Genomic DNA, 25,473 nt, shown 5'->3' on the forward strand with positions numbered 1-25,473 from the left:
CTTTGCAGGCTGTATGCCAGTGACACCCACTTCCACCCATCACACCTTCCATCTGCACAGCCGACTCCAGACAATATTGCCTACCGTTTTGAGTGATGGATTTATTTCAGCTGTGTCACTCCAAGAAAGGACTGTAACTGCTTTTTGCTTTTTACTGCCTTTAGATGAACTACAGGCTGATTACTCTCAACACGTTGCATTGAAGCATTCTTATAATGATATAAATTGTTACAAAATACTAAATACCCTGAAAAAATATTCAGATGCCATGTACATCAATTTAAGCAAGGAGAAACGGACACTAAGCACCAGCAGCTGTGTGTACAAAAGATACAGCACTGATGCTGGCAAATCTTACAGCAATGCCCACTACAGACAGCTTTGTAGGGACTTGCTACTGGTTAATCGGTCACCCCAAAAATCCTTCTCCAATAGGAGTCCTGCAGATGAAATCAATAGGGGTGAAGCTGGGTATGGCCTGCAATTGCAGTTCTCAGTGCCATGGGTCCTTGCATTTTTTCTGGATATTCAAAAGAAGAGGCTATGAAAGCACTCCAGCCCTCCCGCTTCCTTCCATAACCTCCTCAGATCCTCAGCTGTAATTAGGACTCCCAAGGGAGAATTTGTATTCACTTAATGCTGACTTGACTCAGCAGAACGTGGTGAGGCATTGGCCAAAAATCTCCTTGTGTTCATCTCAAAGAGCGCTGCTTTCCGGGGAACAGCCTCGTCTGTCTCTTCTTTAAGTGCCTTCTGTAGATTCCCACTCCGGGAACAGTCGGATAAGCAGCGCTGGCAGGGGAGGAGGGAACACGCTCCGAGTGATGGATGCACCGCCAGCAAGCAGAGAGGCTGACAACTGGTCAGATGGACTCTGTTTAGGAAACACGTGGTTAGAGCTTGACAGAGCAGCACTGAAAATTTCATAATGGAAAATGATAACAAGGAGATTACCTTTAGCCTTGTAGAATGGGATCTAATCCCTAATGGGAGAGGCACAGAGACAAACCTGACACTCTCTTCAACGTATATCTTAACCCCTAAGATGTCTTAAGATATGTCATAATCAACATGTCTTAATCTTTGTGTGTGTTATTATTATAATTAACTTTAACTATGTCATTATTATTATGAAATGACTGCTCCTTATTATTTTCTGCATAACACTAAGCCAGTAATTTCTTAAACTCTTTGACTCTCTCTAGACAGGAAGGTTATACTCACTTAGCATCTAACGGAGGAGTTTAGCTTTCATCTGTTACTGCTTTGCATCTTGCTTCAATATGTTCTGATTAAATATGGCAAGCTGAAATATTCTTTCTAATACTGGAATGATGTTTTTCTTATAAAAGGATCCCAGATGGTCAGATAACAGAAGAGAGGTCTCTTACACTGAAATGAATAGCAACTTCAAAATTGGAGATTACTAGTCCCTAAAATCAAATGGCATCTTCTAATGGGAAAGATAGAAAAATGACTGCTACATCATCATCCTGAAACTTATATTCTCAGGCTTGAGATCAATGTCCTGATATTAATTAATCCCTATGTTCTCTTTTTGAGATCATCTCTGTAACTAGGAGGTAGGAAGGGCTCTACATCGTCTGGTGACGGATTGCGGTCGAAGGAGCACTGGACTCTCTTGAGGAGGCATGAGCCTTCCCATGACTTCAGGAAGTGGTGGATCTCTGTAATGAAACAGCATGCTTACCTTTCGTAAGCTGTCTAGGAAAATACAGGGAAAGCCATATGGCATCTCCTAAAATTAGATATCACTTAACATAGTACCTAATTGTAAGGCCACAGAGCCTACATCTGTTCGAACTGGGTGTAGCATGAAATGTCAAATGCAGATTTAGATCCAAGTAGGACTGCAAAAGGGAAATTAAGTGGTTTTGACATTATTTTAATTGAGGAAGAAAGGGCTTCCTGATGAGTTTGTTGAGATTCTGATGGGGAAGAACAAAAGGTTTGGAGAAATCTGAATCTTTTCTCACCAGGAAAGTGGAATAAAAAGCAGTTGGAGCTTTTCTGTTACCTACTCCCCCTGCCGAGATGTATAACCCTAGCTGGCAGTTATCATTATAGTAGATGCTGTTGGAACAAGAAAGTCCAAATGAATCCTCAAACACTCTTCTTCATTAAGGAATTTCCCACGTTGTGATTTTGGCTAGTTTCTCAAAGCATTTGGGAAACGAACTCTGATGAATGGAACGTGTCTGACATGATGTATGACCTTCCATATATTGCATGTCATACAAGTCAAAATCAAACATAAGCATCTGCCTAGAACTGTCTTCCATGGAAATTCCAAGATTGTCTTCAGAGTGGGGTTTGCATAACCTGCATGATTAGGATTTGGGAACTATTTTGAACAAGGAGGAAAGATATACTAATAATACATTGTCGAGCAACACATCTTCTCAGGGTGCAGGAAGAGATGGGGCAATGTAGCTGACATAATATGGGATAAAAATTAAAACTCTATGACTGAAAAGGGAAGCATTAATATTTTCATTCCGTAATGTTGCCATCCATGCTGGATATAGGTGGAGCAGCTGAAAACAGCATTGATCATACAACTGGAAATTGTAACCTCTTCAGCCACTTCAAATAAATGGGAGAAAGACTGAGTTTGCAGCTGCTGGTCCAGCGTAGCACTTTTAATTTGAACCACCACTGTTTTCAGTTTGCTAATACATGGGGATTTGAATGGCAGCCTCGGCTGTGGTAGTAGTAATCTCTTGGGGAGGGATGGGGCAGGCGGACGTGGGTATAACCAAGGGATCACAAATCTAGGCCAAGCCCATGACTTTGTGACCTTCCTAATCTTTAAAAATAGCTTTTAGCATGTGTGTGTGTATACAAACAGATGCAACATAGTAACAGATATACACCATAAATGTTATCTAAAATTGTTTTGCATATTTTTTAATATTCTGAAAGGTAAGAAAAGCTAGTTAAGAAAGGCACCCTGAGCTCTCGTGCAGTAGGACATGAGAGACAGCATCGAGTAGCAAGCAAGAAAAAGAATGAATTTACATAAAATATTTCTGTTTCAGTTTAGCCATGGGTTTTGCTCTGGTACATTTGGTGATCCCTGGCTGGCTGGATACTCTGTCTAGTATTTTCTTCTATGCATGAAGAATGGCCTGTTTGCTGAGTTTGGCTTTTCAGTCTAGGTAGTCACAGCAATGGACAGGTCTGTCTGTCTGCTTTTTTTCCTTCAGTCTTGACCAAGTCAACAGAAAATGTTATCCGTCTCTATACCCCAGGAAAAACAGGCTGGGAAAACAGTACCAAAACTGTTTGCTTAGGATTCATATCAGTATGCATCAGTTTGAGGAGAATGGATGCCCAAGCAGTGCATATGTCCTTAAAATGCAGTTTCAGAGGCTGTGAAACTAATGTAGTGCATTACCATTCAAGAGAAAATGTGACTGTGATTTAGACTGGCCAGATTAGGACTAGTCTGTAGTTAAAATGTCTTGCAATAGACTCTGACAAATAGTTGTGCATAAGCTACATTTCATAGGGGAAATTAACAGTAGTTGCAAACATAATTTTCCAGACCTTCTGGAATAAACGTTTAAGCAAGCAACAATGTTAAGATAAAAACATCAAAGAACCTATAAATACTATTTAGGAGCAGAGCAGTCTTTATGAAGCAATAACCAACTAAGGATAAAGCAGTCTAAGGTGAAGCATGCAAGTAAGTATAGTCTTGGTTTCGTGGTGAAGAATGCTATTGTAGTGAAGAGCTTTTCCATTTTGCAAATTAATCTTATACCTAAAATTAGCAATGAATCCCACAAAGTTCTTGATGTTATTTAGAATAAATGGCATGGCACCAAAGTAGTATTATTAATAACAATTAAGCAAATTTCTTCTGTCCTGTTCTTCAAGATGCTGCAATGATGAATCCAAATATAAGCACACCTGGCTGCCGGAACAAACTTTGAGCTTTTGAATTATACATCTTTGCAGAATAAGGTTTTCACAGTTATCCTCTCTATGCTAAGACTGCCCACATGTTTTATAAACATTTGGTTGGATTACAAATATTTAAAAAAAACCACAACAATTTTTTTCCATGCTATAACAAATGCTTTTGTTGCCTTTGGTGTTGTGTGATACATGGTATATTATGTGAAAATCTGCAGAGCTGGTATGGCCTTATCAGGGAACAGAGTCTAAAGATATTCGGAAAAAAAGACACTAGTTGCAGGTGAGGCAACAAATTCTAAGACTTTTCACCCTACAAAACTGGGAGTAAAAATAACAGCAGAGAGATTAAGTCATCTCCATAAACCCCAACAACCTCATGACAGGAAAACATATCTCAGTGACTGGACTGATGTCAAGAGTAAGAGATGGGGAGGAATTCATCTCACTTAACTTTAGATGCCTGTGAAGTATACCAGGCTCTACTGACTAGATCCCCGCTAACTACAAAGGCAGTCTGGAGGGACTAGCTCAGAAGTAAAACTCTACATAAGGCAGCTAAGTCCCACGCATGATCACCTACTATGCTTACTAAACATCAATTAGTCATCGCCTGCAAGAAATCAACTGCTTCAGTGAATGCCTACCAACAGCTACTGAAATAGGTAATGAATCTTTTAAATAGAAATAAAAAAAAACACATCAATTTTTAATTTTATTACTCCAGATAGCCTTTGTATTTGCAAAACAGTGGTCAGACAAGATCCTGCAGGCATCTAAATCCAAACAAAGCTCTCCATTACTGCTTTCAGCTTCTAGCTAATCCTAGCTACTCAGGATTTTTCAGTTAAATTCTCCATGCACGTGAAGATCTGCTTCTGGTCATCCCTACAGCTGCCTAGCTCTTCACTCTACCTAACCACCTGCAGATCTTCAAGCATGGCTTTTCTCTACCTGGCTGCTCTGCAGAAACTGATTTGGGCTATTCAGAACATGCCCTGCGTGCATGAAATGTTGGGTGTAATCCATCTTTAATATGAAATCTCAGTAGTCACTGAGTTCCTCCAGAATATTAAAAACCAAGGTTCGATTCTATCCTCTCCTCAAAGAAATCTGAATCATCATCATTCACCCATGATGCCAATTCACCTTCCTAAAGACAATTCAGGTGGTCTTCATCTGTACTGACGAACATTTTTTGTTTCCACAAAATTCTCAAAATAGTCATTGAACTAGAGAAAGACTATAACGTAACAGTCAGAACATTAATCTAAGTGGTGAAAGGAGTAGAGAGTATTTCAAAGTACTTCTCTTAAGATGACACAGGAGCTCTCATCCTTCTTCCAGTACTTTCACAGTTAGTCAGCATCAATAAGAGAAAATGAGAGTTCTTCAGAATATTCAAAGCCCAGTGATTTAGGGTACTGCCCACCATACAGATCTCTGTTCAAACCTCTCCAGTAAGAAGAGGGAACCTAAGAAAGGGAATTTTCAAATCATAGGGTTCACGGAAACCCCTGGACCACCTGCTCTGCTTGTAACAATTGCTCTAATCCAAGCTTTTAATACTTGGGTAAAAAAGCCATTTTCTATTTGATCCCACATAAAATCTTTTTAGGCTTTTATTTCCACAAAGGAAAAAAGAAAAGTTTATTGTTTGGATGGGCCCAAACTAGGCTTTCCTTGTTTGATCTTGCAACCAAAAACTCCTGATATGCATAGCCTTACATAAGAATCATAATCCCTTTCCAATTCTTTATCAACACCTAATAAACACATTCTTGTGCTGAACTGCTGTTCCCTGCTCCAGTAAACTAAACTCAGATATAATTACACTAGATTTTGCACAGCTCTATAGTGCCAATGCAGTTGGTCTGTGCATCTGAGTTTCAAACATACTGTTGTCCATTTTAATACCATATGCTTGTATCTACCAGACAGACCCTTACCTTGCCAAACAGGAGAATCAGAGCAACTATGCTGAGTACACAAAGCTTCAGTTCACATCTCAGAAAATAACCATTACAGTATCTGTGTTTCTCCTTATGGCATTGACTGACGATTTGCTGAGGTCTCTTAAGCAAAATTAGACTTTTAATTGTAATTGTTTGTTTGTTTGCTAGGGTCTCATATTCTTTTTTTCTGGTTTTCTTTATGTTAATTCTGCATATTCAGAATACACACTGCAAGCTCCAAAACAACAGCTTTCCTTTATGTATTAACAAACATTTCCTGCAGAAGCATTATGCACTTTGCAGTGAGAAAAAAACAAAAGACAAATGAGAGATAACAAATGAACAACATCTAACATTAGAATGTGTTCCAGCAACTAAAAACCCCAAATATAAATGAGAAGAATATGCAATGAAATAATTAAGAAATCAGTTTCAAGTTGGGATTTAAAGAGCAGAGTGAGCCAGCTGCACAGATATCATAACAAAGAGAATAACTCCAAATAAGAGCCAAACGAGCAATCGCACAAAACTGTGAGGCAGCAAACAGCAAGAGGGCTGCGGAGTAGAACTAAATCAGAAACAGTGTGTAAGTTACAGAAGGAAACAAACATGAACCATATGGGAAAATATTCACAATACATTAGTGTTTAATTAGGTAAGAGAATGGATAAGGATACTCGTGCAGAGTCATCTTAAACAAAGATGAATGGACAATGTGCTACTAATAAAACTGGGTAACCTAACTGCACTACAACTGTAATTTGATCAGTCACAAGTTCAGGTGTAATTTAAAACAAAAAATAATATTTTGATATGGTATTTTGCTACTGCATCTAGTAGTAGAAAATAAAGTATTAAAGTAGACATTCTCAACTGAAGTTCCACATACTTTGAAAACAAACAAAAAAATCACAACTGTTCACAATCCAACACTTGTACCCAAATCTGCATTCCAATTCCATTTTGAACACGCAAGATTTGCCTTTTGGATGAAGAACATAGAATGACCTTTTCAAATTTTTTCCTTTTCTAAAATCATTCCTTGCTTGTGTGAAGGCTCCGAAACAGAGATCACATCTAAAGTTAAAATTAGCATAAGAATGGAATTGTAGGTCTTGGTTATGTTTTCATACGTTTATTTTATACAGCATGCCAACCTGACATAGGTAACAGCACAGGTTAATTGCTTTCAAGAGAAAAACAATATGCAACAAGTGGTGCAAAAGGAGAACAAGAGAAACAAAACGGTTTTGAAGGCCTTTGTGATCTTCACAAATACTTTTTCTTAACAAGGAAGATTTTTGAAAAGTCAATTGCATATATGCAAGTTATTATAGCTACATATAGGTATGTACACACTGATGTTTTATGACAGTTTACGTCCTTATGCTTAAATCTTTCAAGCAGGTACAGGCTTCTCGCGTCGTGCAAGACATGACAATTTATTAGGAATCACAGCTTCAAGCTTTAAATGAACAAATAAATTCATGGTAAAGTACAGAAACAGAAAAAAAAAAATTATAAGTTGAGGAAAGTGAAAAAAGGGTAATTTCTCTTGATAAATATTTACAAACTCCAGTCTAAGTGAATGTGCAGATTTTGAGTGGCTTTACCATTTTTTGAGACTGTACAACATCCCAGGGTACACCTTCAAAACTTATTAGATTCACTTGGAAGTAAAAATAGAAATGGAAAGACCATCTGGAAGGGTACTAAAACCGTATGTTGATATCTCTAAAATCCACATTTTATTCAAGATTAGTTCCTCAGCTAGCTGCAGTCAAGCTGTGTATTTCTGGGTCATTGTTCTCCTAGTAAATCTTTCAACTACGATTTCTATACAGGAGCAAAAGCATATTTCCAAAAAAGAAAAAAATCATCAATTGAAAAGTTAATTTTAGGAACTGACATTCCAAGAAAATACATGGAAGTGAAAATAAAGCTTAACTAATGGAAATCAGAAAAAAAAGAAAAAAGAATCTTCACAAACCAGAAATGAAACAAGAAACAATTCACTGAGTCATTTTCCACTGTAATTCTAAATTCATTCAACTGAATGAACACCATTAAATCTAGAATACTCAAGATAGGATGTGAAACTTCATTTCATAAACATGAATAAGGAGGAGGCATACAAACAAAGGACCGATTGCTTTTATTTAATAATACATACTCAAGAGATCATAAACCATAACACAACATACATGACTATTTTTAAAATGGCAAAAACTGTCTGTAATAATCATTAGCTGGTTTTCGAGCACCCATACTCCAGTGTGACTATTGGAAGTGTTTTAATTCCTGTCTTCAGGCAATGGAAATATATTTCAAAAAAGGTGAAGTACAGCAGCTATGCAATCTGACATTTCAACTACATTATGCCTATTTAGGTTGCCTGAATTCCCCCCCCACATTATGTCACTAGAGACAAACTAATTGTTATGGATGACCACCGTCTTAGAATTCCTCCTTTAGAGAACCATATTCTCAAGCCTGCCACATTTAGGAGGATGCAGAAAATATACTGCTTTGCTGAGATTTTGCAAATTGGTACACTGATTAATTCTTGCATCCTTGACTGAAAAGTCAGATTGAAAGCTGTGCACCATAAAGAAAAACAGGATTTTTCATTCTTGCAGCACAAACCAGTTTAAATTACGTATACAATGTGCTCATATATTGCAGAACACTACAAAAATAGCAGGACTTTTAACTAGTGGATTTGCATCCAGGATTAGAAGAATGTATTAGGTCAAAACACTTTGACAGTGGCTGCATCCTTAATTGTGATGCTTTTTAGCACAGTAAATAGTGGGAACTTTGTAAACAAAGATGTTTAGTGCCCAGTTACTTGGATTAAATATATCACAGTTTGAAAAACAAAGCCCCCAAAAACCAACCCATCCACATATCTATTTACAAGCTGTGAATGAGATGCTTTCCACAATGAATGGTGATTGGGGTCATCAATAACTTGATGCAAAACACTATCCTCTGCTTTTTTAGTTTCTAGACCTCCTTGGTATCAAAGATAACATATAAAAAGGTTGCTTTGGTTTTCTCTTCTCATTTATCAAAACTATAGCAGCGTAGAGCTAGCAACACTCCTGCCTGTTTCAGTTCTGCTCTTCAGAAACTAATGGGCAGCAGGAGGTGTCACCAGTTTCTCCTAGCTGCTTGGAAATGTCAAGAGACTTAATGCTCAAACAGACACTATGGCTATTTGAAAAAGAGCAATAACAAACACCAGGAGACTGTTTCTCTCCTCATTCTGTTAGGAAACATAAATTGCTCAAAATGAAGAGACAAGAATTCTTATCCAGAGGTGAAAAGTGACAAAACTCAGTGAAAACAAGCTACTTGAAAGCCACTTAAAGAGGGGCCTGAAATTTTGTGTGTGCATGCAGGGGAATATTGTTACAAATCTATAAATATATTTACAGATGCGTTATTATTTTTATTTTTGCAACTACCTTCTAAAACATGACAAATTTTAAGGAACTGAAAGCTTAGCATGAAACCTGTGCATGATGTTTTGGTTAAATTCATCCACAGAATGATAAAAATATCCAAGAATTCCAAAACACCTTAAGCCCTTGTTTGCAACCAGTTTCACAGCCACAGGTATCTTCTGTACAAAAACTTGATAAGGAAGAATGTTGAAGTATTAAAGCAGGACAAAACCGAGAATCTGCCTTAATCTTTGCAATTCACTCACTCAAAATTTTGCTGACAAGTTTCATTTTTATCTTGTAGTTGGATTCATGTTGTGGTTCTTAGCCAGCCTTGTATTTGGGGTTCAGTGCTCCCAGCTAATGCCCAATCTAATGCTTTTAAATGACTTCTATCAGTCCATCAAACACTTTGTACTGTTTGATTTGTTACCCTTTAATGACTCTTCAGGTAGATACTCATTAAATTGTCGAAGTCAGCAGCCAAATCACACTGGGTAAAGATATATATGTAAAAACACTACACCTAAATTTACCAATTTATTGACAGATATTAGATAAATGATTTGTACCTTTAAAGAAGGGCAATGACTGTTTTCATGTGAGTACGCAAATCCACGACTCATGTACATTTCTGAGAGTACAACTATTTTGGAAAAAACCCTCTAGATCTTTATCTAACTCTGCATCCATTTTAGCCCTATACCTCTTTTCTAAGCATGTCTGATTGTACTGACTTCTGGGGAAGCTTCAGATGCAAGGTACTTCCACAAACTGCCAGTGTTCAATAGTTCATTTTCTAGAGACAAGTTATGCTGCTTCCATGAGATGAAGCTCAGCATGTGAACATATAGCATGTGGAGACAATGTAGAATAGCTAAAGGCCTCAAAATCAGTAGTAATTATGCATTAAAAGTATCCCATTAACAGAAACACTTTCACTGAAATTTAATTTGTTTGGATAAAAGAATTCCCCAGAAGCACAGAACTATAAATTCTACAGAATCATTGCAGGATAAGAGGGAAAAAAAAAAAAAAGGAAATAAAGCCCAGAAACAAATGGAAACTTACTAAATTATTTTATTGCCTGAAGTGAAAAGCAAGAGTAAGTAAATAGTACGAGTGTTTGATGGTAATGTTTTAATTTATAATACATTAAATATGTTTATTAAGCCCAAACCAGGTTGTTTATTAATGATCCGTGAAAAGTGGCTCCCTTCCCTTTTTATTTTTTAGGGCATAGAATTTTATACCTCTTCTCCTCTTCGTAAAAACGGGAAGTACGATTAAGGAAAACCCAGGAATGACAGATTTCACACACGGTGGGAACAGCATCGCTCTCGTCCGGCTGTTTGTTTCTTCTTTAGACCTGTAACGCAGGATTCCCGTCACGATGTGAACCCTGCTAGCACCGCAGCGCTGCCCTCCCCGCCCGCCTCTTTCCCCGGCCGGGTTACGGTGGGGGACCCGGCGGGGCTCAGGCAGCAGAGGCGGGGGAAGGGAGGACACCGCGGCGGTGGCCGCCCCACCGCTGCTCCCACGCCGGAGGCAGGTGCCCGGCGCGGGGGCGAGGGGAAGCGGGGCCGGCACCGGCGCAGCCCCGCCCGCCCCCGCTGTACCTGGGGCGGCTGCCGGCGGCTTGCGCCGAGCAGGCCGCAGGGCGGCGGGCACCTGGCAGCGGGGCGGGAGGCAGCCGGCGGGCCGGCCCCTCGGCGCGGCGATGCGGAGCGGACGGAACTCCCGCGCCGACGGCGGGGATCCCCCTCCGCCGCCCCGGGGGCCGGCGCCCACCGGCCTCCTCCGCCCCCCCCCCCGGGGCTCCCGCCCCCTCGGCCCGCCCCGCCCCGCGGGGATCCCCCCTGCTGCCGCCGGCGGAGGGCCCGGGTTGGGGGGCACGCGCACCCCCGGCGGGTCGGGGGTCCCCGGCCGGCGCCGCGGCCGCCCCGCGAACCCCCGTGGCCGCGGCCGCCGCCGCCGGTACCTGCGGCCGCAACTTTTCCCCCGCCGCCGTTCAAACGTCCTGCCGTAAAGCGCCCGTCTCCCCTAGCAACAAGGTTCCGGCCGAGCACTAGGTGTAGGAAGGTGATGTAAAAGTAAAACCACCCAGTGTCGTAAACCAGGTCCGGGGGGGAGGGGAGGGGAGGGAGGGGGGAGGGCGGGGGAGGAGGTGACTGGAGCATTTAGACACAAGCGAGAGGATCATGGCGGATGGCCCCAGGTGTAAGCGCAGGAAGCAGGCGAACCCGAGGCGCAATAACGGTCAGTCAGCCCGCGGGGCAGCGGCCCGGCCGCGCCGGGGCGGCGGCGGGGCCGGGGCGGGGGCCGGGCAGAGCCGTCCCGAGCGCGGAGGGGGGAGGTCGGGCGGGCGCGAAAGTAATTCCCCCGCCGCCCCTCGCCGGGAGCCCGGCTCCCTCCGCACCGTTATATCCGCTACCTGGTGCCTCCCTCGCCGCGCCGCCTGCCTCCCTCCTCCGCCTAGCGGTGCCTCCGCACTCCGCCGCCTGTCCGGGACCGTTACACGCTGCCTTCCCCCACACGCCCCGCGACCGCCCCACCGCCGCTGCGGGGAGCGGGCTCGGGGGGCCCCCGGCCGCGCCGCCGCCCTCCGGCCCGGGCGGGGACGCCGGAGCCCCGCGGGGAGCGCTGGGGCAGCCTCCGCCGCCCGCCCGGCCTCGGCAGCCCCAACTCCGAAACTTGTTACCTGCGCGCCCCGGCGGAGCGGGGCCTCCCCGCCCGCCTTCCCCCCCCCCCCCCCCCTTGCCCCGGCCCCGCGGGCGGGATCGCCCCGCCGCCCGCCCGGGAGCGCCTCTCCGCCGCCCGCCGGAGTTCCCCTCGCTCGCCCGGCAGCGGGCCGGCTCCTCGCTCCCGGCCGGCGCCGCGGGGCGGGCTGGCGTTCGCCTTTCGGGGGGCGGCGGCGGGGGGGGGGGACACACGGCAGCCGTCACCGGGGGGCGGGCGAGGGGGGCACCGCCGGGAAGCCCGGCGGCGGGGGAGGCACCGTCGCCGCAGCGGGCAGCGATTCGCGCGGGGGCAGCGCGGCGCGGCCGCCCCGGGCCGGCGGGAGGGGGCCGGCGCCCCCGCCCGCCGCATTCGCCGCTCTCGCCGCCTCCTCCCCGCCGAGAGTCGGTCCCCGGCGGCGCCCCGCGGCCGCGCTGCCCGCCCGCCCCGGGCCGCGGCGGGGAAGGGAGGGCTGCTCCCGGGCGGCGGGGGCGGGCGGCGAAGTTTCTTCCCTTCCCACTGGCTTCGGAGGTACCTGTTTGTATAATAATGGGTGGTAACGGTTTGGCCGGGGGCCCCCGCTCCGCTCTCCCTGCGTGTGTGACCAACTGCTGCAGTCTATATAAGGAATTACATTTACATTTCAGACTTAAGGGCTGCTGTGGGGTTGGTGTTTGTTTTTTGTTTTTTTGTTTTTTGTTTTTTTTTTCCCCCTTTGGTACGTGTGTTACTTTAAGATGTATTTGGAAGGTACACGGCGGGGGGAATAAACGCTCGTAACACCCACTCTATACTTATTTTCTGGAAAATGGAGAAGTAGTTGGGTTCTCGTAGCGACTCTTCGCAATAGGATGTAAAGCAGGAGATTTTGTAACCTTCCTTGGCAATTTTAGGTTTTATGTGGCATTTCCTGTGCAGGGTCACAGCTAGGAAGGCTCTCGCCTGCGATCCGAGATGTTTTCGTACGCGGTGAACGGTCTCCGAAATAGATCAGAGTCACGATCGGTGCTTCTCCTCTCTGATCCCGACTGTTTCGGGCGTAACGTGGTGATAAATAACGGCCTTTCCAGGGGCTAACGAGTTGATTTGATTGCTTTGAACTTAGGAGGGTTTTCTTGTTTTTGCTGTGTGCGTTTTCTAGCAAGCATTTGTGCTTGCATGCTCCTGTTACTAATTCCTTCTCCTAGTGTAAATATTTATGTTTAGCCCATGATTTGGTTGTGCTAAAGGTAAGTTTGGGAAGTGCTTTTCTCTTTACCTTATTAAAAATGTTGATGATCAGAGAAAGGGGCTTTTCTTGTTGCTGACGACATGTGTGTGACATGTGGGTCTGAACCACCCAGCCTCTGTGCAGGAGCTGTAAACATGTTTACCTGAACAGGAAAGAAAATGGATTTTTCTCTTAAAGATCCAGTGATATGAATATCATACTCTTAGAGCATATCAACAGATGACAGAGAAATTTTCTGAAAACCTAGCTTTTGAAATCAACAGGGAAAAGAGGTTCTTGATCGCTGCAGCAAATGGCAACTTGTGCAGGTAGAAAAAAAGATGGTGTTTAGTTTTTTCCTGCATGCGTGTCAGCCCCCTCCTGTCTGCTGCTTTCGTTCTCAAGGGAGGGATTTATTTACCACGCTTGCTGTCAGTGTTTTTCCTTTGTGCTTAATATTAGAAAACCAGATTTGAGGCTGTTTAGCACAAAACGTTTTGTCTGCAGCATGTATCACTCGCAGAAAACAAAAGGTGTATAAGACGTGGTATCATTCCAGGTATCTTTCATCTTCATCACTTTTGGACCTCATCACTGCACCTGTTTTATTACAAAAAGCCTCTGAGTCTTTATCAACTAGTTCTGCAAGGTAGGATTGTAGTATGTGTTGTTTCAGGCTGGTTTTGGTTCCTTTTTTTGAGGAATTGAAACCAACTTAAGTCATTGTGCGTTGAAGCATCAGGATCGGTTAGATAATAGATTCTGGATAATAGAGATTTCTCAGCAGTCCATTTATGTTTGACTTGCAAATGTTTACTAAAGAAAATGGCTAGACAAATGTTAACCCTTTAACCTTTAAAATAAATAGGTATGAGACTTACTTTTCTTCTAAATCTGTAAATGCACTTTGCTCTTATAGGCAGATATCTTCTGTTAATGAGATCAGCGTACAGGAGAAGCTTCAGCAATTGGCTTCTTCATCGTATGCACTAAATCAATTTTATCCTGTTCCAGTTACCTTCCCCCCCCCCCCCCGCTTTCTCACAGAATGAGAGATTATTACAGAGAGATTGCACTTGACATCCACTATACCAGTTAATAATAATGGGCTATGGCATCGAGTTGTTATACTGTAAACTTTCCTTCTGTTTCTCTGTTGATAAACTTAACACAGCTATTCTTGTACTGTAAACTTTTGTTCCTTGTCTGTCTCATGTCCCCGTCCCCCACCCCCGTGTTTGGGAGCCAGAACTTACGGCTGCCATCCTGATGCATTAACTGTAGCTGGAAAGACAGTTTTATCTTCTTAACTCTAGAACTGGTTCCTTTTCTACCTTGTTTATTGGCCCCTACAGGAGATCAGCAAAAGAGCAGATTGGCGCTGCCATTAAAGCCTCCACTTACAAGAAAATGTGGCACTTTGTACTGAGGAAAACTATTCTGTGTCATTGTCCTTACTTCTGGCCAGCACCCAAAAATGTCTGCTACAGCAGAGGAGTTAGCGAAATGTTGGGATGATAGCACCATTCTGATAAAGCAGGAACATAGCACTGGTTGGGAGTCTCTCTTCCTATCTGCCTTTTCCCCTTCTCCCCCTGTTTTGATAGAGAACTGGGGAGAAGAGAGGGATGTGATTTTTGCCAGCCATCTGCATTGTCACACTATGTGAATCCTGTGTGGACTTTAAATGGATTCAGTATCAGCGAAGGTTTTCTTATTCTGAGTTGGCTTGCACAATCAGGATTAGTTGCTTTTGTAGCATCTCTTATGTCTTAATTCCTATTAAACAGCAAAACTAAAAGTAACACATCTTGTTCTTCAGAAATGCTGAGAGACAAGTAAAAAAAGCAGAATATTTAAAACTTCCCTTAGTAGGGTTAAAAAGATATCAACCTTTTATACTGATGTTCTGAAAATAATGTAAGTATGCCCTCAGGTCTTCAGATTCATATTTAATAGCAAAAAGAAGAATGTATGAAACTGAGTAAATTCTGCATGCTGTCAGGTATATGTGAGGAGAGGGTATGAGGCAGGCTTTTTTTTTTTTTTTACCCCCTGGTAACAGTGGGTTCATTACTAAAAGGTTACATAGATTGACTTGTTAGAGTGCTATTTTGGTTGCTTTACAGTTGGATTTCCTCTCTTTTTATTAGATAATCATTTAATATAAAGTCTTGTTACAAAGCTAAGGACTGTAAGAAGATCATAAATGCCTTTGAATAAGGCAAAAGCATGGCATATTTCTGTTAGCTCCAAGGTGTTAGCTACTGGCAGGATGTCAGGTGTTAGTGACGCTTGGGATACAACATTCCTTGTCGTGCCTTTCTTCTCTTGCCCCCCCTCCCTTTCTTTTTCACTAGGTATCATGTTTTCACTCCAGCATTAATTTAAATTTGCAATTTGGGAATTGAGGAATGTAGCCCGAGTTAAAATTCCAGGCACAGTGAACAGGTCTACATGGACAACTGAATTAACTGTTTGAGTCCAGGGAAATCTGCTCTCCCATAAACAAGTGAATACTTCTCTTTTAATGTTAACTACTGAAATATAATGGGAATACACTTTAAAATGTCATCTCTTCATTTTCCTCTCAGTAATCAGTGCCTGTGATTTTAACAGTTGTGAAGCAGGGTGTTTTAAGGCAATTAGCTACCTGAGGCAGGGTTTTTTAAGGTGATTAGTTACCTGAAACAGTTTTCCTTGCTTATAGGACTCTGGTAAACATGCTGCTGAAACAGTTGATGGAAAGTAGCAAGTAGATGAAACTTTCCCTCTGACATGGGCTTCCCTATCATAAAGTCATTCAGATTAAATTTTTGAGTTAAAAGTCTGAGGATTTGACTTGTGCGAACTCAGCCCAAATCTTCTGTTGAACGCTTTCTGTTATATCAGGTAGACTCAATAGGGAGGGATTCCTGTTGACTTCGGGCTTTATTACAGGTCCCGCTAATAGCAGCGTTACTGACTTCAGTTAGGCCCTTGCTCTCCGTAGGCGAGCCCCTCTGTCGGCAGTGCCGGGGGAAGGGGTCCCACAGCTGTCCTCTGCCTCCTTCCCCACTGGGAGTCAGGCGGTGGTATTAACCTGGCACTTCTTCTTACAGAAGTTGTACGGTGAGGGGTAGAGGCTGGAGTAAACTAAAGTAAAATATCAGTGCAGTGCCTTTCTTCATATGGAAACATCTGTTTTAATAGGGTTTAAAATGCCAGTGAGGGATGGCAGATGTTTTTAACACGCACGGGACTCTATTACCATGTTAAAGAAATAGAACCAATTTCTGTGAAGCTTGGGTTGTGGGTTTTTGCCTTGTTTGTTTTTTAACTGATTTTTGAGCAACTGCTCTCTATTGCAGGGAAACTGCTGGAACGACAGTATCTAGCCAAATGGCTCTTAAGAATCCCTGCTTCTAAATTCTGTCATTATTTACCAAAAATATAAGCTCACTGCTTTCAACTCATTAGCTGTTTGTAGTAATTTCAAAAACTCTAACTAATTGATATTGCAAGCTGATTAGAATATGGTGTGCTTCGTTGACTGTAAATCCAATATTTAACAGTACATACTGCGTCTCTGGAGAATATAAAGATTCTGCTCGTGATAGGTTTCACACAAATACACAGAACAAGAGCTTGAAAAACGGAAATAATTCTGGTTTCATGTAGGCTTTCGTACCAATTTTCAAAGTACAGTTCCAGATGAACTTTCAGGTGTTTAACATCAATATTCCTGAAGTTCTGGTCATACTTACCTACGTTTTTCAAACGGGCTCACCAGGTAGGATCTTCACCATTATGGGCAAGTAAGCAGGACCTGGCTTGCATCTGTGGTCTCAAACTTTGGTGCTTCATTCTGGCAGCTATAATAGGCCTGTTATTTTTGAGAACTAAATTCTCAGGTGACTTACCCAAGGTCACACAGGAAGTCCATAGCAAGACTGAGTCTCAATCCATTTTTAATCCTTGGGACTACCCTTGCGTCTGGCTTGATCTGGAGCCTTAAAGAGAAAGAACAGATTTATCATTTAGCAGTTACTATTCCTTTCAATTTAAGTATTTAAACTCTTTCATATTTATTGTTTTGAAATACTTGTACTTTCAGCAAACAAGTGGCCATATGCAAAACTCAATTTTCTCTTTCGTCGTTTCTAGATGGTATTAAGATAGTATCTTCACTGGTGATGTTTCCTGTCTGTGGAGTCCACGTTGATGCAATGATGTGCCAGAGAAGTAGAATTTTGTCTTCCAGTGTTTTTTGTATTCCCAATATTTAAGTTCAATGATGTGTAGGTAGACAAAAGTAAAACACAACAGGAGGGAATTGGCTTAAGACCTACACTGTTAACATCAACATCCCTACTCCGATGTGTTTAGAAGACTCTCTTTTCTTAGAGGTTAACGTATGGGCAGAGATGATTTAATCAGATGTTGGTTTTGTTGGGATGGTAATGACTAAAGAAGAGTCTCAGCATGTGGCTGGTCTTTCTAATATTTGAAAATGATTGCTAGGTAAATAAAAAAGCGTAAGCCCTCCTTAAAACAAAAATTCCCCAGAAATACATAAATAAATGTCAGGCCTGGGAAGTCTGCTTGACCGGGACAAACACATGCCCAGTCTAGGTTTTACCACTGTCGCTGTTTGTCACAGGGGGCTGCTGCGGCTGAGGCAGAGCCATGTGGGAAGTGGCTACGGGTGCAGGTGGGTGCTGCTGCTGCCTGGGGGCCTGGGCAGTGAGAGGCAAGGGCGGGTGTGGAGAGCAGTCTGGTATCTTCATTAGTGAAGATGTGTGGTTAGCTCTAGTCACGAGACGGTGTGATAGATCAGTTGTGATAGGGACTCTTTCTTGTTGAGGAAAATGCTGTTAGAAATCTTTAATAAAAAACCAAAAAACAAACAAACACAAAAAAAAACCCCAACCCAAACCCAAAGAACCCTGAAGCATGCTGTGGAAAGCAGAGGGATGTATGTATGAGTGGGCAGGGGTGCATGGGTGAGGCAAAGAATGTGTGTGGGAAGGAGGGAGGATGGAGTAGGGAAGAGAGTAGGCTGCTTGTCACTGAGGGTCTGATACCTTATTTCTGAAGCACCTTGGTAGCCTTCCAGGGAGTGATGAATCTGGTCCCGGGTTGGCTGCATGAGAAGATCACAGTTGGAAATAGCTTTAACCTCTGACTAGATGGTACCTTGAAACACTGGAATTGTTGGGGGATTCTGTAGGGAGTTTTGTGTGTGTAGTTTTCTGTAATGCTTTCTGCTTCCAGGTTATGTTGGCAAGGTTTTTCTTTTTTTTTTTTTTTTTTTTTTTTTTTAAACCTCTCACTAAGCCATTGCCTCTGATATTCTGATAGAGTCAATTTCTTGATGTAATTATTAAGTGCGCAGGTATTTGTCACAGTCTTGGTTTGCTTTTCTGGCTGTCTAATTCCTAGCGTCTTATTTTTAAGTTACTGGAAAGAGTAATGAAGTTTGATATTTTTTAAAAACTGTTCACAGCTGTAGCCTTTTAATCTTTGCTTGCCCTCCTCTTTTAAAGAAGGACTAGGGTTATTTTTAGTTTTCCTTTTGTGTTGAGCCTCAGTTTGTTTGTTTAATAATCTATTTGTCCCCTTCTTGCATAGATAAGTAGAATTCCTGCGTGGCAGTCGAGGAAAATGGGAAGGCCAGTCAAGAAGAGTGAGACTTGATGGATAAAATACTGACTACAGTTAAATGCAGCATAGCTTTCTAAATCTATTTCAGTACTCCTGAGAAAAATACTACCCCCATCACCACAGTATGTAAGCAGCTTTCAGGCAGTAAAAATATATGTCCTGAGTCTTCTCTTCCTGTATCTGGGCCTGTACATCTGATTCCTTGTGTGAGCACCCGACAGCTTACATTCACGTTAGGAGGATAGGTGGTGGTAGAGCAGAAAGAAGAAATTTGTTAAGTCTGTATCTTTACATGTGGAGCAGCTGGGCAGTGATTCAAACGTTGCAGTTGGTTAGTGCTGAACATATTAACCAGGGTTCTTTAGACTTGTGCATTTGTCTCCAGAGGAACTCCAGGTAGGGAAGAAAGGAGGCTTTTTTACTTCGTCTCACTCTGTGCTTGTTTTTGATGCCATTACTGTAATGTAACTGTATCTTTTATTTTAACATGTTTTTTCAGGGCAACAGAAGTTAACTAAAAATATGCTTTCTCATCTTCGAGAAGTCCATACTGTTTGAAAGCAGCCTGTTTCAATTCTCTCCTTTTCAGCTGTCATTCCCAGCTGTCACAATCTCCTTGATGTGAGGACTTTACCCCTGTTGTTGCAACGCAGTTTGGTTAACAACTGCTGTCACCCAAAGGTTAAAACCTGAAAACTGGCATCCTTTGTTGCTTCCCTTACACATGTTTGCTTTCTGTTTCGTAGCATCTCCCTCATTGCTCTGCCTTCAATGTGTTCCACCTATCCTATTTTTGGAGATGTATGTGAAGCGAATGAACATGTCTTATGATGAATGTATTCTTCCGGATGTGTTAGGCGGCTCAATTATGACTGAGGAGAGAGAGTAAAAAAGATAAATTCTATCCTGTGCTGAGATGACATTCCATCCTATCCAATTAGGATCTGTGAGTACGAGTAGCAGTCCTTCTTGAGTGAAAGGACATGTAAAATTACTTCTTTAAGTGCTAAGAACTCCATATGATATTGGAGTGTATCAGAAGGAAAAGAAACAACTCCTTCTTAACTATCTGTTGTGTACTTCTTTTAAATATGTTTTTGGATTTGATGCAGATATCCTCTGTCTTTCTGCAAGCTCTTCTATTTTTTAGCTTCCCACAAGTCAAGGATTAGATCAGGAACATTGGAGGAGCTGGCAAGAGTGCTGGAGATAAATGGATTATAAAGCTGGCCTTTCACCATGATCCTGAGAGTGACATTCATGGATGACACTTGAAATAAAGGGGTTAAAAGAGTCTGATGTGGTAGAGCGAGTATTTTTACCTATGAACTAGTGTGCCTATCCTCGTTAGGATCAAACACTGCTTGGGCCAGTGACGCTAGGGAGCACCTTCAGTTATTGTGATATGAAATGTTTTCATTATTTCAGCAAACATCCCTCTTCAAATTCTGTCTGACAGACAACTGACAGACACTGAGGGCAGTTTTCTGTTCCATTTTGTGGAGACATCTGTCCGCAGAGTGTATATGGCAGAAAGCAAAATGAAATTAGAGAACATCACAAATGTGGCATGATTGAAAAAGGCCTGGGGAAATCTATTCCATCTGAAAAAGTGCAAACTAAAGAACAGAAAAATCAGACCTTAGGTACAGGAATTAGGTTGCTTTTTGCTGAACTGATAGATTTGACCTAAAGAAGCAGGTTGAGGGTTTTTTTTGTTTTTCCTAACACTTTCCCCTTCCCCCAATCTAACATGATTTTTCTTAATGCCCAAAAAACATAAGGGAGATGAGTTGTCCCTTTTTCCTAAATACACTTGTATTTAAACAGTTTTTCTCAATGCTTTGAGGAATTTCTGCCTTGTGTCCTTTCAGGTATGCATCAGATTTTCCTTCTGCCTGCCTTCTAGTCCATGTTATTCTTTTTCTTAAGTTCCTGTATGCTATCTACTGTAAGTGATGTAAAGTTCTAGACTGGAAAAGGAGGTAATATTCAGAATCTGTTACCTGTTTATTCTTCTGTCCTGTTTTATTTATGTCCTTCCATAGCCCTTCCTTTTTTTACTAGTATTCCTGGTACATCTATTCAGTAAATTCAAGTGAAATAGAACTAGTTACATACTACTGGATTCATTCTTACATTATTGTTCACAGGAAGGACCTAGGTACAGTTGGCCCTGCAAAGAGCATGAGGTGGTGAATAAGGACTTTGAAGCAGATTTGGAGCTGTAATGACTGGCTTCCTTCCCTGCTGCTGTCCCTTCCCCTTCCTTGCAAATCGTTTTCATTTGAAAAACTAAGGTGTGGTCGTTGGGCATATCTGTTCTCAACTTCCAGTAATTTTTTTGCTCACTGCTGAGCTACACCATAATTACATATGCAAACGTAGTATTTTTTTCCCCTCTTACCTTGTACATGTGGGAGAGAAAGATAAGGTTGCAGAATACCGCCAGGGATGGTGCTGCTGTTGAGGAGGTGCTGCAGATGGCCACAGGAGGAGAGAAGTACTTGTCCTGCAGGACAAGACTCACGGGGGATTTCAAAACTTCTGTGACTCACAGGCAACGAGAAAACACTGTTCTTGCCAACTTTAAACTTTAGATAGGAGCAGATTGTTGGATGACTTGTTATAACAACCTGTTTTGATACATTCTAGCTACTGAGTGCTGAGAGTGAATTTGCATTTACAATAGGAATTTGTTTTGTAGGCATGCATATGTATGGTTATATATCCAATAATTTAATCTATTAGACTGGCTTGAACGCTCCCTGCAGTAACACAGGGTAAACTTCTGTCATTCATAACAGTGTTGTAATGATACTAAAACCACAGAGACTGATTGTATGGAAAAGGCTATTCTGACAACTTCCACTCTTCATGGTAAGGCTTACTTTGTACTTTTTCCAGATTTTAAATGGACTGACATACTGTATTCCCAAAACCCTAAATATGTCTTACAACAAATAGTGGAAGTAAGGTAGAATCAGTTCTGTATTGCAGTCAAAATACTGGGAGACTCTTTCTGCACAGCAGTGGAATAATAACTTAAACAGAAATGAGAAGCAAAATTGAATTGGTAGTTGTAGCATAGGAAAAGGGAAATAGTTCCAGTGACACATAATGCAGTATAACATGCCATAGTTCCCTGTATTTCACCACGTGATTAATCATGCCTTAAGGGATCAGCGTGCATAGCTGATGTGGTAGTGACACGATGGAGAGGGACTTCTTTAAAGGATGAGCCAGGTTTGTACCTCAGCATGTGAGTGACTAAAACTAGTGGCAGACTTTCTGTTTCTGTGAGCTAAGCCAGTTCACACAAGAGGGACAATTTTAGCTTTCCAGCTGCCAAGGGTACAAATAAACTTCACTGAATAAAAATCATGACACACAACAGAGGTTTATGATCCTGACAGAAATTCTTACAAGGTATTTCATGCAAACTGTTGCCTGTAGATCTGATGCTCAGAAAATATTTTTGCCAGTACTGCCTGTAACTCTGCTGAGATGCTTTCCTTCAGAAACAAAATAAGTAAGGTAGTTAAGAACTCAAGCAAATGTCGGCATTTTCTTTATTTAGGTATGAAGTGACAAGCCTTCTCAATTTAATTACCCCAACCTCTTTAAAAAAAAGAAAAAAATTAAAAGGTCTTTGTTATGCAGTATGATATGCAAATCATTTCACTGCATTTGATTTTGCATATGTATGGTGTCACAATAGTTTAGGATATAGGAGAGAATATACAACTCTAAAAATAAAAATCTGAGTTCTTTTCTGAGCAGGTAAGAAAACAGAAGTGCTGAAATTGAAAACTTGCCAAATATCTTGTTCTAATAGTTTACAATTGCTTATATTTAGCCCTTATTTCATCTTTCTGACTTTGCCAATGCTTTTTAAGCATTTTGAAGGTCTTGTACAGCAAATCGTCAGAATAGAAAGAAGTTTGTGACTTTTCAAGCTCCAAGATGCTCACTTACTAAGTAAAGCCTTCCAGGCTTGTGCTTTAATGTATCTTAATAGACATCCTAATTAAGCTTTTTTTTTTTTTAAATGTTTCCCCAGCCTGTCTACCTTTAAAGAACTCATATGTCTTCCTTCAACCACAGAAGCATTAAGTAGGACTGCAATCAAATGTGTGCCTTGCTGGTTCTTGGGTCTACTGTCGAAGCACTTTGTAGCTGAAGTGTATATGCACATGCGCAACCATGTGTGCTGTTTTCCTGCCTTTTCCTTTTGTCTGTCAAGCTTCTGGCTGATAGCAGATTAGCTATCTGAATGTGGGCAGCAAAGAGTAATGGGCTGCACAAAATGCCCGAGGCTTCTTGCATACAATAAAATGACTCCATTATAAAGCAAAAAATGACAAGCCTGCCATGGAGGATATCTGTATTGGGGAGATGGAGAGAGTAGCCTTTGGTTTATGATCACGTTAATGGGTGTAAAATAAACTTAATTTTTTTCAACTGTCAAAAGTATTCCTAGGTGTTTTACAGAGTAGTACTGAAGATCCTTCTAGCAGGAAAATACTGATGGGCTAAATGGATGAGGTACTACTTGCTATTCCTGCTTGCTGTATATGTGTGGGGGAAGGAAGGGAGTAATAGCGTGACGGCTCAGTTTCATTTTCACCATGCAGGTGTATTTTTTTTTTCTTTCTTTCTTTTCAATTTTTTATTTCTTGTGTTTTGATTAGTTACAGGATTACATAATCTGCCCTGCAGAAGTGTGTTGGGTTTATTAAGTCTTTTGGAAGATGTGCTAGTACAGATTTGAAGGAAATTGGCCAGAAACATGGCTGACTGAGACAGAGGGAATGCAGATGTTGGAGAAGGATATAAAATATAAAGCTGTAGCGAGTTGGATCAAGCAGAGGCACAAGTCTGTGTGCAGAAGCAGTAGCAGGAAAAATGGCTAGGATTCCTATCAAGGCTTTGAGAGCTATACTTACCCATTATAAGAATCTGGTGTTTAAAAAAACAAAAACCACCTCTCCATTTTCTACAGTTCACTGTATCTGTAAGCAGTAGCGGCTGCTCTTGCTCTCCTAACTTACAGTTACAGCTTTCAAAAAGTTTTTATTTTTCTTTGTTTTATGTCATGCAAGATCTAAATGTTGCTCTCCCCCCAGAAAAGGTGCACGACTTTCATTTATGCTAAATGGAGGACCTTCCTCGATTGTATCTGCTCGGGAAATGAAGACAGCTGCTGATAAAAGTGAGCTTCCAAATTAACTGGCAAGTCAACATAAAAATAATTTGGTATATAGAGTATGGAGGAATTATTAAAACATGCAAAACTTGTCCTAAAATGCTTAAAGAAACCTCTTGACTGATATTTCTTTTAGTTTGTCTCACTTGTTGGAGTCTGTTCAGTATGTCACTGTGGATACAACGTAAGCGGACTCTGGAAATCTATGCTTTAGCAACAAAATGTACGAATTACAACTTCTAATAAATTAAATGGGAATACTGTTTGAGTAAACTTTGTGTTATTTTACTCATTCTGTCAGCTGATGCCGGGTCTCATTGTGGCTGCACTGGACGTGTGTTCCATCTGTTATATGGACCATGTCCCTTGAAGATCTCCTTTTAGCTGCACTTCACGCACTAACTCTTCCCCAGTCTCTTGGATTGATTTTCCTTAAGGGAAAAACCCCTCCTCAAATGTGTACTTCTTTCTCTTCCTTCCCCTCCCCCAATAAAGTCTGCCCCCCCAAAGAAAAAGGAAACAACTGAGAGTGATTTTGAGACCGGTTGTACCACAAAGCTCCACAGACGCTGCTCCCTTGACAGCAGTATTAATTCACTTTACATGCATTTTTATTTTGCAGTTCAGAATTGTTTTATGATCATATGAGCTTTTTATGGCGCTGAAGACTGTAGCAGCTTATGAAGGAAGCTGGCGATAAAACAAAGCTTAGTTAACTATCTCTAACAGTGGGTAGTCTGTAGATGGTGACAACTAAAATGCGTTCCAGGCTGGTTTATTAAGAGAGGATCTGTGGGGTTTTTCTCCTCTCCTCTTTCCTTGCCCACGTGATTGCTGTGGTTTACAGTAGGAAGCTGCTAGTTTCTGCAGTCACAGGTGGAAAGGGAGGTAGTCACTGGTAGGTAATGCAAAGAGATTTGAGTAAAAATAAGAAAGTGAACTCTCTTATGGGGGAAGGAGGTAGCTATGTATTTTACAAATCTTTCAACATCTGTGGCTTAATTGGCACTACTAAAAGCAGTATGTTGCACATTAATGCAGCTTAGGGAAGTTGCATTTATGAATGTGATTAAAACATCTAGAACTATTCTTGTCTCTTATGTGATTTTTATAATCACACATCATACGGAGAAAGGTATTGCTGCCTTGGCCTGACCTGGCCTGACATGGCTACGGTGGTGTGCCATGGCTGGTTTCAGGACAGATTTGGGAAAGTTGCAGAATACCAAAGACAGTGGTAAAACAGTTGAAAGCTCAGCTTCACTTAATCAGAAGGAAATGTAGGAAATAGGGTTTTCCTTGTCTTAAAGGTATTTAGGTAATAGAGAAAAATTATTC

At 41.8% G+C, this 25,473-nt stretch overlaps 1 protein-coding gene and 1 long non-coding RNA gene across 4 annotated transcripts in view; one reads left to right on the forward strand and one right to left on the reverse strand.

Annotated features, from left to right (window-relative positions):
- Positions 1-10,414: 10,414 nt before the first annotated feature.
- Positions 10,415-11,922, reverse strand: LOC148057667 (uncharacterized). Its single transcript, XR_015709113.1, has 3 exons — positions 11,787-11,922; positions 11,334-11,420; positions 10,415-10,721 (listed from the first exon to the last, which is right to left on the reverse strand). It is a non-coding gene; the product is annotated as an uncharacterized LOC148057667 (long non-coding RNA).
- Positions 11,470-25,473, forward strand: part of ZEB1 (zinc finger E-box binding homeobox 1) — a 127,545-nt gene continuing 113,541 nt past the window's right edge. The window contains exon 1 of one of the 3 annotated variants that reach the window (XM_087778030.1): positions 11,470-11,611. In XM_087778030.1, coding sequence (XP_087634156.1) covers positions 11,554-11,611 — 58 coding nt within the window. In that variant the 5' untranslated portion in view covers positions 11,470-11,553. Of the gene's footprint in view, positions 11,612-12,340; positions 12,602-24,059; positions 24,142-25,473 lie in introns of those variants that run through there. The other 2 variants (XM_087778012.1, XM_087778020.1) reach the window with 2 other exon arrangements.

The sequence above is a fragment of the Nipponia nippon genome, unplaced genomic scaffold (assembly GCF_047370975.1).
Source record: "Nipponia nippon isolate SJK-2023a ecotype South Korea unplaced genomic scaffold, ASM4737097v1 scaffold_1, whole genome shotgun sequence".
Taxonomy (NCBI): domain Eukaryota; kingdom Metazoa; phylum Chordata; class Aves; order Pelecaniformes; family Threskiornithidae; genus Nipponia; species Nipponia nippon.